A 13,126-nucleotide genomic window follows, 5' to 3' on the forward strand; every position below is an offset into this window, starting at 1 on the left:
ATGGGCATACTGCCCGGCGGGCAATGTGTTAACAGGCACCCAGAAAAGTGGTATTTTGTTTTTACTTTAACTTGAAAACGGCATACCTGTAAAGCTTAGCTTTATACTTTATACTTATAGCACATGCATGAGCCTGGTCTCTTTTGAAAGCTAACATTTGAAGTTACTAATGCAAACAATGAATCACTTTTAGTGCTAATGAAATGGAGTAACAGAGGTCTGAACTTGAACTTGTGTATGTGTACTCAAATTTTTCTGTAGCTGTTGCAATATAAAAAAAAAAGTTTAAGCTGAAAAACACAGCGGTTCCATAGCCTTAAGTCTTATGTAGTACAGGTCCAAATTTGATAAAAATCCGTTCAGAAATGGGTCTTTGAGAGACGTCCGTGTATAACCGGCAACAAAAGAAAAAGCTCTCCAAATTTCCTTATCCACGGCCGTTCATTCTGAATTGTGATTCACTTCTGGTTTTCGCTCTTGTCAACTTTCACCTAGATCCCTTATTCGCACCCCCCCACGATGGGTATCGTTGGAAAGGTACACTCATTGGCTACAACGCAGTTCTGGAGCGTCGAGAGTCTGGGGTGGTCATCTGACGCGCAGTGCGTAAAAAGACGCTCGCCTGACATATCATCATGTAACTTGAGAACCGAGGCACGGATTTGGTCGGGTGAGGGGGCGTTCAAACGGCAACAAATTTATATGTTCAGCGAAACATGTAGCCCGAGCCGCTAGACGCTCGCAAATTGCAGTGACTTGTGTGCATGGGCCTGAGGGCCCGATTTCGGGCCGGTGCAAGTTAAGAGGTTAATGAATCCACTGAGACACTGCCATCTAATGGCAAAATGTTGCTATTGCTATCTTGGTGCCGGGTGCTGTTGGTCTTAACACTTTGGGTGCCAAAAACGAGTTAAGTTGTTTCTGGGTCGTTTTTCCTTTTTCGATATTTTTATTCATTAGCCTGTTGTTACCATAGGGAATGAGTCTGAGGTCGCCAAGTTGCAATACCGGCCGCATCCCGCTAGACGGCGGTATCGGGCACCCTTTGTAACCTTGTATCTTGGCCTGTGTAATGGCCAAACGTCTCCGGTTTCATGTTTCCTTGTCGGGCGAGGGCAGCCGTTCTCCTGGTAACATTGAAGCGCGTCAAATATCCCCGATGGCGATCAAACACCTTTCATGCATGCATGATGGAACATAATACCTATGATATAGATTTGATTTCGGGATAATAGCGTATACAGGCAAGAAATGGCAACGTCTATAGTGGAATTGACGTGTAGGGCTCAGCATTTCATGAATTACCCTAGACCGCTCTAAAACCATACTTATATTCACCATGGTATAACACGGGAACGTATGGATGGAAAATGTATTCTTTTTCACATATTGAACGATAGATAGGTGATGTCAAATAAGTATATAGTTATAGCTCTACAAACAAGGTGACGGATCCCTATCTATCTAGCGGTGGCGTTGCTACAGAGGGCTGCATCTAATAGCTGGCACTGAAAGTGTTAAGACAGTGGTTCTCAAACCTGTTCCGTCAGGCCCCGCTTTTGCGGACCAACATTTTTTTGGCCCCCCTCGCCCCAACAAAATAGTCATGAAATGGACCAAGTTTAAATGTATTGAAATAACATCAATATCATGAGCTTTCAAATTGTGCAACCACTTAACAATAACATTCTACATCGGTAACAATAACTAACATAACTAATGTGAATTAGATGGCACCAAGATCAGCCAGTAGCAGATTGCAATATCATTATCATGCATTTAACCATTGGCTGGTCTTGTGTTGTTGTTTTTTCTAGATTAAAGGGTGCTGACGTGACCACATCCGGTCACATCTTGTGTGTGATGGGAGATATTGCTGAGCATCTCAACGAGGACACCAAGAGCAGGGTGGTGGGTGAGTGTCCACTGGCTGAATTATATTTATCTTCTATTAGCTATTCAGCAGACACTCTTATCCAGAGGGACTTAGGACATAACACTCTCTCTCCCTTTGTGTGTCTCTCCCCCTCTGTGTCTCTCTCTCTCTCTCTCTCTCTCTCTCTCTCTCTCTCTCTCTCTCTCTCTCTGTGTCTCTCCTCTCTCTGTCTCTCTCTCTCTGTCTCTCCTCTCTCTGTCTCTTTCTCCTCTTGTCTTTCTCCTCTCTCTATCTCTCTCAGATGACATAATGAAGTGGTTGAAAGGTTTCAGCTTGCCTCTGGAGGTGATCAGTGCCAGTGTGGAGACTCTCTGTCAACTTGGCCGAAGTGAAAACATGAAACAAACACAGGTTGTTGTTCTATAGTATAACTGATACCATGACATGAAACAAACACAGGTTGTTGTTCTATAACTGATGCCACGACATGAAACAAACACCGCTTGTTGTTCTATAACTGATGCCACGACATGAAACAAACACAGATTGTTGTTCTATAACTGATACCACAACATGTCCTAACCAATCCGTCCAGGCAGCGGCTGATTGGTCTGGTTACAGTGGTGCTGAATGCTGATTGGTCTGGTTACAGTGGTGCTGAATGCTGATTGGTCTGGTTAGAATTCCACCTGGAGTGAGCTCAGCGAAGCCAGACCCTTGAATGGCAAAAGGATGTTTAAAAAAGAAGAAAGAGGACGTTGTAGGATTCTGGCAATCAGCCAATCTCATCTCATAATTTCCTTCGTCTCCCTCTCTCTTTTGCGTTGTGTTTTTCTTGCAACCCCTGATAGTACATCCATAGTCATAAGAAACAACACTGCCACCTTTCTTCGACAAACGTTGTTTATTCCATAAACAAAACCTCGTACAAGATGAAAACCAATTCTGTAATTGTCCTTAAAGTCTTGGGAAGAAACTAAATTCATTATTCTAATGATCTCTCCTTTCACCCCGCTCGGTGGTCATCGCGGCCTGGTGGTTATTCCAAAAGCCTGTCGTCGTGGCATTCCTCCATTCCTGCTCCCCCCCCCCCCCCCCCCCCTTTTGCGAGGGGAGGAGGGAGCCGTCTCAAAGTCTCTGATGGTTCTTCTCTTCTGTGTGGTTCGTTTCTCAGTCTGCCTTACACCCGGAAGAAAACTCACTTTTCTATTTTCTCGCCATAGCAACGACAGGCCCGGCCTCTTCTCGTCGCTATGTGACACGCTGTCATGACAACTGCTATTCACCTTTAACCACACATTAAACGTCCGTTCTATTGATGTCAAACCTCTCTCTCTCTGACCATTCTGCCTGTCTGCACTCGGTCCTTATCAGTTGTTATGTGCTGAACGACCTCGGCATGCACACACACCCTGCTCGCTGCTACCACACTGACTCTCTGACCGCCTCCACCACCACATCTACCTCTCTGACCTGGCTATAAGTAGATGCTGTCATCCACCAATAGTTAACACTATATATACCTTGAAAAACCTATATTTCCTTCACCGTAGTAGTCGTACTGTAGCCAGAGGGAAGAGGGTTTCCTGGGCTGATTGCAGATGACCTCCTCATGGACCTGCACTGTGAAGCGACCTGCGTGCTGTGCCCCCCCGTGTCTCATCACAGCTGTCTGCTTGGTTTTAGGCCTTCCTGAATCAACACTGTGGAGAGCTGCTGTCCGTCTGTGAGACCTATTTGTCCACCATCATATTCAGTGAAAATGCAACCCAGAACCTGAATGAGGAACTGATGGTAAGAACTCCCAAGAGGGATGGCTACTAGGGGTGTAACGATGCGACCTCACAACGATTAATTTCGATTACGATTATTCGGGCAACGATTCAATGCATCATGAAATCTCTTCATTTGACCACGTTTCGATTAATTTTCTATCGGTTAATTCCCCAAACAATTTTAAATACACAAATGTGGCTGGGGGAACTGATTCACTCAGCATGAATGGACTATAGGTCAATAAAAACAATAAAATTTTTGTTTCTATTAATTTCGATTATAATCTATTCTAACATTTTCAAATCGATGCAGTTGAATCGTCACATTAGAATCGATGCATTTCGATTCATCGATGCATCGTTACACCCCTAATGGCTACTAAATGTTTCCAATGCGTTTCTTTTCCCATCAAAGTTCACATCCATGAATGGATCCACCCATTTTAATTACACACGGATCTCATCAAGACAATTGGTGTTGGCTGGTTGTTGGTTTAGGCTTTAGAAAGCACAATTGAAATCTGTCCGGTTGTGTTTTCAATGCGGCCTATAGTGGAATTGACGTTTATTTTTTTTACTGGGAGTGTGTTGCATAATACAAGTGCTGAAAGAACGACAGAATAACACCTACAGGGACCTTTTGAATAACACATTATTGTGCTGTGTTGTTTATTGGTTACAGGGAGTGTTGTATCCCCCTACACTGCATTTGGTCTATACCGTAAATCCTCTAATAGTGGAGGGTACTCGAATAAAGGACGGGCCTCTTATATAAGCCGGGGGTTTGATACAAATACAGGCCGGCTTCCAATATAAGGTTGCAAAGAAAAGTGTATTTAAAATTTTTCGTACCGTGATATAGAATGAGATAAACTCTTGCCAATGCAAATTAAGTGCTGCCTCCCGCTACACTGACTACATTAACGTTTACCTCGCGTTAGCATTAGCTTTAGCGTTGGCTAACGTTGTCATATCTAGATCTGTGGTGTCGGCTGGATGACGTTGGTTTTGTTTTGCAAACGTTAACGTTCGCTATCTATATGGCGTTGGCAGGCAGGGCTGGCGTTGTCCAGTTGGCATTACAGATCATGATGGCTATGATAGCGTTTAGCTAAAGCTACTGCGTGTTATCAATGCAACTCGATTCGACTGAGGGAGAGTCGAGAAGGTACCACACGCTAAATCGTCCCCGGTGCCCCCAACCTGTATAGACCGTTCCAACTTCAGTGTGTGAATTGCGTTAATCCACCACAGTTTCACCCTGACAAAGAAAATACTCATGTGATCTGTATATGTTTATGTTTAAATAAAATCAATCAATCAATCAATCACAATTACAATTGGCCAGTTTGTGAAATTAAGGCCTGCCTCTTATATAAGCCTCTCTCTAATAAAGGCCTGGTGCTCTTTGCAGCTGAGGTAAATACAAGACCCGTCCTATATTTGAGGATTTACGGTAATTACTACAATAATAGTAAAAAGCGGGGACGACGACAATCTGATCAAAAACATATTTTGGTGCCTAATCTCTAATCTCAAAACCACCAATCTGTTCTCTTCCATCTGAATTCACAACCATTCTTTTTAGTCCTGACCTGTTTACAAACTTCATTGAAAATGTTCCTCTCTTGCCAGGTGAAGCACCTGCACACTCTGGGGGTGGTGTCGCTCCACTGTCCCGCCAAGGTGGGCAAGAGGACCGTGCTGCTGATCCAGACCGTGTTGACCAGCGGCATGGACAGCCAGGAAGGTAGAGGGGGAGGGAGGCTATCTGGAGCCCCAGTGGTATCAGCCAGGAAGGTAGAGAGGGAGGGAGGATGTCTGGAGCCCCAGTGGTATCAGTCAGGAAGGGAGAGAGGGAGGCTGTCTGGAGCCCCAGTGGTATCAGCCAGGAAGGTAGAGAGAGGGAGGGAGGCTGTCTGGAGCCCCAGTGGTATCAGTCAGGAAGGTAGAGAGAGGGAGGGAGGCTGTCTGGAGCCCCAGTGGTATCAGTCAGGAAGGTAGAGAGGGAGGCTGTCTGGAGCCCCAGTGGTATCAGTCAGGAAGGTAGAGAGGGAGGGAGGGAGGCTGTCTGGAGCCCCAGTGGTATCAGTCAGGAAGGTAGAGAGGGAGGGAGGCTGTCTGGAGCCCCAGTGGTATCAGTCAGGAAGGTAGAGAGGGAGGCTGTCTGGAGCCCCAGTGGTATCAGTCAGGAAGGTAGAGAGGGAGGGAGGGAGGCTGTCTGGAGCCCCAGTGGTATCAGTCAGGAAGGTAGAGAGGGAGGGAGGCTGTCTGGAGCCCCAGTGGTATCAGTCAGGAAGGTAGAGAGAGAGGGAGGCTGTCTGGAGCCCCAGTGGTATCAGTCAGGAAGGTAGAGAGGGAGGGAGGCTGTCTGGAGCCCCAGTGGTATCAGTCAGGAAGGTAGAGAGGGAGGGAGGCTGTCTGGAGCCCCAGTGGTATCAGTCAGGAAGGTAGAGAGGGAGGGAGGCTGTCTGGAGCCCCAGTGGTATCAGTCAGGAAGGTAGAGAGAGAGGGAGGGAGGCTGTCTGGAGCCCCAGTGGTATCAGTCAGGAAGGGAGAGAGAGAGGGAGGCTGTCTGGAGCCCCAGTGGTATCAGTCAGGAAGGTAGAGAGGGAGGGGGAGGCTGTCTGGAGCCCCAGTGGTATCAGTCAGGAAGGTAGAGAGGGAGGGAGGCTGTCTGGAGCCCCAGTGGTATCAGTCAGGAAGGTAGAGAGAGAGGGAGGGAGGCTGTCTGGAGCCCCAGTGGTATCAGTCAGGAAGGGAGAGAGAGAGGGAGGCTGTCTGGAGCCCCAGTGGTATCAGTCAGGAAGGTAGAGAGGGAGGGGGAGGCTGTCTGGAGCCCCAGTGGTATCAGTCAGGAAGGTAGAGAGAGAGGGAGGCTGTCTGGAGCCCCAGTGGTATCAGTCAGGAAGGTAGAGAGAGAGGGAGGCTGTCTGGAGCCCCAGTGGTATCAGTCAGGAAGGTAGAGAGGGAGGGAGGGAGGCTGTCTGGAGCCCCAGTGGTATCAGCCAGGAAGTGGTATCTAATGTCTAATGAACACCGGTAGCCTCTGCTTCATGTTGCTGATCTTTACTCTTGTTTTGACTGAAGGGCCACAGGAGCTGCCCGTCTCCCAGCCGCTGTCCCAGTTCAGATCCAACTCCATGCCCAGCACTGTCCGGGCACACGCCGTCATCACCTTAGGTACCCTGTCTCTCTCGCTGTCTCTCTCGCTGTCTCTCTCTCTGTCTCTCTCTCTGTCTCTCTCTCTGTCTCTCTCGCTGTCTCTCTCGCTGTCTCTCTCTCTGTCTCTCTCGCTGTCTCTCTCGCTGTCTCTCTCGCTGTCTCTCTCGCTGTCTCTCTCGCTGTCTCTCTCGCTGTCTCTCTCTCTGTCTCTCTCTCTGTCTCTCTCGCTGTCTCTCTCGCTGTCTCGCTCGCTGTCTCTCTCGCTGTCTCGCTCGCTGTCTCTCTCGCTGTCTCTCTCTCTGTCTCTCTCGCTGTCTCTCTCGCTGTCTCTCTCGCTGTCTCTCTCGCTGTCTCTCTCGCTGTCTCTCTCGCTGTCTCTCTCGCTGTCTCTCTCTCTGTCTCTCTCGCTGTCTCTCTCGCTGTCTCTCTCTCTGTCTCTCTCGCTGTCTCTCTCGCTGTCTCTCTCTCTGTCTCTCTCGCTGTCTCTCTCTCTGTCTCTCTCGCTGTCTCTCTCGCTGTCTCTCTCTCTGTCTCTCTCGCTGTCTCTCTCTCTGTCTCTCTCGCTGTCTCTCTCACTGTCTCTCTCGCTGTCTCTCTCGCTGTCTCTCTCGCTGTCTCTCTCTGTCTCTCTCGCTGTCTCTCTCTCTGTCTCTCTCGCTGTCTCTCTCGCTGTCTCTCTCTCTGTCTCGCAGAATTATCCAATTGAAATGATCGTTTCAATTGGATAATAATAAAACAAGATAAGATATTCCAACTAAGGCTGTCAAAGTTAACGCGCTAACACGTATTTAAAAAAGAAAAAATAATTTGTTTTTCATTTGTTTACTAGACTTCACTCGGGTGTAGGTGTATTATTGATACTATGTTTGTTTCTGACTCAAAGTGTGTGTGTGTGTGTGTGTGTGTGTGTGTGTGTGTGTGTGTGTGTGTGTGTGTGTGTGTGTGTGTGTGTGTGTGTGTGTGTGTGTGTGTGTGTGTGTGTGTGTGTGTGTGTGAGAGGGGGGGTGAGAGATGAGGAAGGGGCAAGAGAGAAAGAGAGCTGGAAGAGTGTGTGTGTGTGTGAGAGGGGGGGGCGTGGTGTGTGAGTCATCAGCCCTTGTGTGCGTGAATGTAACAAGTTCCTAACGTTTTCTTTCCCTTATTATTTCATGCACACTTTATTCATTGTTTTAAATTATTATTTTCTTAAGTTATTTTGTGCATCACTCTGTTTTGAATTTGATGCAAATGTGCAATGCATGAGGGTAATCCTCTTGTGTTAAATGGCTGCTTAAAGCAAGCATTTGTTGACTCATGTTCATAAGAGTATTAAAACTTGAAAAATATCAGGTAGATTTAGAACGGATAAAAAAATATGCGATTAATTTGCGATTAACACTTTAATCGCCGGGAACGCCGTAACTCGTCTTTGCTCGCCATGCTCATTCTGCCGAAGACGCCGTAACTCGTCTTTGATATCAATATTTCAAAAATCTGTGATCGAAATCATATTTCTCCTCCGGAGACATGAGATGTACTGGTGAGCTCCACTCAACTGTCTAACGGTTCAAGAGCGCCATCTGGTGGCCGATCGCCAAACAGGAAGTGCTCATCCATATTTCGTCCGGGCACTCGCGATCGTTAGCCGGACTCCATCTCAACACTGGATAATCAATCGCTCGCCCTAACTCAATAAACAACGTTATTTGCACGTATATAGTATTATACAACCTGGAAATGGTTCATCTATATCAACATCTCATAATCGAAAACTGTCTACTCCAAGCTGATCGTCCAACGGCGCGAGGAAGATACGGTAAGATCCAGCGTTATTTTCTAACGTGTTCCATATAAACTGCTCTGATGACCATATGACCCACACTAGACGAATCATCTAACGTTGCCCACGGAATTATAAACGACCTCCCGCCCATCCGGTCAATATCAGATGATACGTAGTAACTTCTAGAAGTACCTCCAGTTGAAATTTTTCATCTGGCACCGATCGCTACCAAACTGTATTTGATCATCAATATAATGCATTTGGGGCTATAAATCAAGTTCTGGAGAAAGCTGCAGAAAACGATAAAAACATACTTATACTTTAGACCATATTTTAGTATGAATATGTGAATGAAAAAGTATAACGTTGCTACACCCTGAACAATAGATATATGACTTTGAATGGGCCCTAATAATGTCAATTTAGCAATAGAATTAAAAAAGTTATAGCCCTGCAAAGAAGGGGAACTTCTCCATAGACAAATAGAGCTGGCGAGGGATGGTAAATTATGAATTTAACCATGGCGATCAAAGTGTTAATCACGATTAACTATGGACGATCATGCGATTAATCAGATTAAATATTTTAATCGATTGACACAGCCTTATTTCCAACACATGTGAATGTAATGTGTCCTCTGGCTCCAGGTAAGCTGTGTCTGCAGCACGAGGAGGTGACCCAGAAGTTCCTGCCGGTCTTCGCCCGCGAGCTGGAGCTGGGCAGCGAGGTGGCCGTGCGCAACAACGTGGTGGTGATCATGTGCGACCTGTGCGTCCGCTACACCAACATGGTGGACCACTACATCGCCAACATCTCCGCCTGTCTCCGTGACGACATGCCCGTCATCAGGAAGCAGACGCTGATCATGCTGACCAACCTGCTGCAGGTGACGGCTTCTCTGTGGAGACGACGGCTCTGTCTGCCTGCCGCTGATCCAATTGAGTTTATTAATAATAATAATAATAATAATAATAATAACTTTATTTGTATAGCACTTTTCATACAGAAGTTGCGGTTCAAAGTGCTTCACAACAGTACAAAAAAAATACAGGCATAAGAGAGCATAAAAAAGATAGAGAGGTAGCAAGGTGAGGTAAATCACAGTGTTTCACATTAGGATCTAGCATCCCAATAGGCCTCTCTGTTATTGAGTTTATTAGGATCCCCATTAGCTGTTGCATGACAACAACTAGTCTTCCTGGGGTCCACACAAAACATAAAACATTACATGATTCGAGAAGACTTTTACAGAACAGTAAATAAAAAACAGATTTTCCTTCAAGCATTGATTTTCATATCTTCCATCATATACCACTTATTTTCTGATTTTCATTTCATTGGAAAATAATGATAATAATGATAATGATAATAAAATAAGAATAAAGTACTTATATCTGCATTTACAGATGCCAGCCTTCAATTCTCTTAAGGTACAACTACCTGAAATGAAAATAAAGCAATTATGATGATTGACATAGTGATCCACCCATAACAACTGTCCTGAGACACTACTTTCTCAGTCATCAGTGCTCGGCACAGACCACTAGGGCCCGGCCACACTCATCCTTGGTCTACATTTGTTTTTAATTTAAAAAAAAAAAAAAAAAATTTGGACAGGGCTGATGATGAGTTTGTCTCCGGCTGATATGTGCCCAATATCTGATACCAGTATCTGTGTTTAATTAACCATCCTTGTTGTTTTGAAGGAGGAGTTTGCTAAATGGAAGGGGTTTTTCTTTTGTAGGAGGAGTTTGCTAAATATGAAGGGCTCTCTGTTGTTTTGTAGGAGGAGTTTGCTAAATATGAAGGGCTTTCTGTTGTTTTGAAGGAGGAGTTTGCTAAATATGAAGGGCTTTCTGTTTTGTAGGAGGAGTTTGCTAAATATGAAGGGCTCTCTGTTGTTTTGTAGGAGGAGTTTGTTAAATATGAAGGGCTCTCTGTTGTTTTGTAGGAGGAGTTTGCTAAATATGAAGGGCTCTGTTGTTTTGTAGGAGGAGTTTGTTAAATATGAAGGGTTCTCTGTTGTTTTGTAGGAGGAGTTTGTTAAATATGAAGGTCTCTGTTGTTTTGTAGGAGGAGTTTGCTAAATATGAAGGGTTCTCTGTTGTTTTGTAGGAGGAGTTTGTTAAATATGAAGGGCTCTCTGTTGTTTTGTAGGAGGAGTTTGTTAAATATGAAGGTCTCTGTTGTTTTGTAGGAGGAGTTTGTTAAATATGAAGGGCTCTCTGTTGTTTTGTAGGAGGAGTTTGCTAAATATGAAGGGCTCTGTTGTTTTGTAGGAGGAGTTTGTTAAATATGAAGGGCTCTCTGTTGTTTTGTAGGAGGAGTTTGTTAAATATGAAGGTCTCTGTTGTTTTGTAGGAGGAGTTTGTTAAATATGAAGGGCTCTCTGTTGTTTTGTAGGAGGAGTTTGCTAAATATGAAGGGCTCTCTGTTGTTTTGTAGGAGGAGTTTGCTAAATATGAAGGGTTCTCTGTTTTGTAGGAGGAGTTTGTTAAATGGAAGGGCTCTCTGTTCTTCCGGTTTGTTGCTGTGCTGGTCGACCCTGACCCCGCCATCGCAAGGTAACCACTCTCACTCAGGGCCAGTCCCACTCACTCACTCACTCACTCACTCACTCACTCACTCACTCACTCACTCACTCACTCACTCACTCACTCACTCACTCACTCACTCACTCACTCACTCACTCACTCACTCACTCACTCACTCACTCACTCACTCACTCACTCACTCACTCAGTCTTTACACATTAGAGCTGACTCAGTAGAGCTGACTAATACCAGATTTGTTATATGAAACAAAAAAATATATCTACATAGCAAAGGCTGCAATATTTTGTAAATGTATTTTTTTAGAACAAACAAAATGAGTGACATAAATAGATTGATAATATTTGTTTGTAGGGTATTAGTCTCCATAATGACAGCATAATGCCTAAAGGAACAGGGATACTGAAAGTAATATTTTAAACCACATAAACGTAAAAGTCAGACTAGATAAATGATGTCATATTTCGTCTTATTATCTGACTGAATAATAATCACAATGGCATGTGATGTCTCCATCATGCAGCCGTAGTAACGTGTCGGTCATCATATCTCACCTCATTGCTCGTCTCTCTGCCCCCAGTCTGTGTGAATACTGCCTGGTCCACCTCCTGCTCAAGAAGAACCCTGTCATGTTCTCTCAGCACTTCATCGAGTGCATCTTCCACTTCAACTCGTACGATAAACACAAGTCCTACAACAGGTTCCCGCAAACCAGCAGGTATTATTAAGCCACACTTTACAAACCTTGGCTACGAAAAATGGATTTCCATATGACTCAAATTTAAAAAAGACCATTCATTCATTTATTGGGCTATAAGATAACACACTTACGATAAGATAACACACTTGCTAGTTGCTACTATAACGATTGTAAGGGATGATTGTTCTGGTAATGGTAATCCTCTGTTGGTTGTCAGAGAGAAGACTCGGTTCTCCCTGAAGGGAGCGCAGAACCGTGAGAGACGGTTCAGGATCTACCGCTTCCTCCTGGAGTCCTTCACCGACACCCAGCGCTTCAACATCACCAACCAGATCATGCAGAACGTCCTGGGTAGGTGACCACCTCACACCCCTTATACACCCAGAGCGTCCTGGGTAGGTGACCACCTCACACCCCTTTTTTTTTTATCCACTTTTTCTCCCATTTTTCAATATTTTTCTCCCATCCCAATTTCGTATCATCCAATTCAACCCTCCCCTGTCACGGACGCTGTTTCTTGCCTCCCACAAGCCGGCTGCAATGTGGACTAAGTCATACATAGCACAAGTCCCCTCCGGTACTTGAGGTAACAGCAGTCGCATCTTTTCACCTGCGCAGCTCGATCTCTCAGTGGCGAGGAGTAACGCGTGGGAGGCTCACGCTGCCCCCGACACTTCCTGATTCTACTGCGCAGGCGCACCAACCGACCTGTAGGAGTCGCTGTCCACAACGCCCGATCCCCACCCATCAGTTTCCCACCCCCTAATACGGCCAATGTGTATTAGTACGGACGACCAGCTAAACTGAAAGCAAATGTGGAGCGCTGGGCATGAACTGACGAGCCAGCATTTTGTGGCGAGCGCCTTGCCCACTACGCCACGTAGCCGCCCAACCACCTCACACACCCCTTATACACCCAGAGCGTCCTGGGTAGGTGACCACCTCGCACCCCTTATACACCCAGAGCGTCCTGGGTAGGTGACCACCTCGCACCCCTTATACACCCAGAGCGTCCTGGGTAGGTGACCACCTCGCACCCCCCTTATACACCCAGAGCATCCTGGGTAGGTGACCACCTCACACCTCTTGTATTTTCTTTAATTAGATTGTTTGCATAATGTTTATTTTCTGGTGAGGACACAGTGTTTCAACTTCTCACCTGCATACTAAAATATCTTTCCGTTTCACTCTTAATATTTTATGTTTAGTTTTAATATTTTATTAAATAAACAAAATGGAAGAGCGAAACAGTCAAACATTGGAGCGTCTCTTCATGCTCTCTGCTCTCTTCATGCT

General features: G+C 45.5%; 1 protein-coding gene across 1 annotated transcript in view; it reads left to right on the plus strand.

Moving 5' to 3' along the window:
• The window catches only part of ncapd3 (non-SMC condensin II complex, subunit D3), a 74,172-nt gene that overhangs the window by 32,918 nt on the left and 28,128 nt on the right, over positions 1-13,126 (plus strand). The window contains exons 18-26 of the mRNA XM_084317919.1: positions 1,818-1,915; positions 2,178-2,287; positions 3,563-3,670; positions 5,287-5,401; positions 6,742-6,834; positions 9,226-9,464; positions 11,063-11,142; positions 11,711-11,848; positions 12,048-12,181. Of these exons, the coding sequence (XP_084174045.1) occupies positions 1,818-1,915; positions 2,178-2,287; positions 3,563-3,670; positions 5,287-5,401; positions 6,742-6,834; positions 9,226-9,464; positions 11,063-11,142; positions 11,711-11,848; positions 12,048-12,181 (1,115 nt within the window). The remainder of the gene's footprint in view (positions 1-1,817; positions 1,916-2,177; positions 2,288-3,562; positions 3,671-5,286; positions 5,402-6,741; positions 6,835-9,225; positions 9,465-11,062; positions 11,143-11,710; positions 11,849-12,047; positions 12,182-13,126) is intronic.

This window comes from Notolepis coatsorum (genome assembly GCF_963971535.1).
Source record: "Notolepis coatsorum genome assembly, chromosome: 7".
NCBI classification, from domain to species: Eukaryota; Metazoa; Chordata; class Actinopteri; order Aulopiformes; family Paralepididae; genus Notolepis; species Notolepis coatsorum.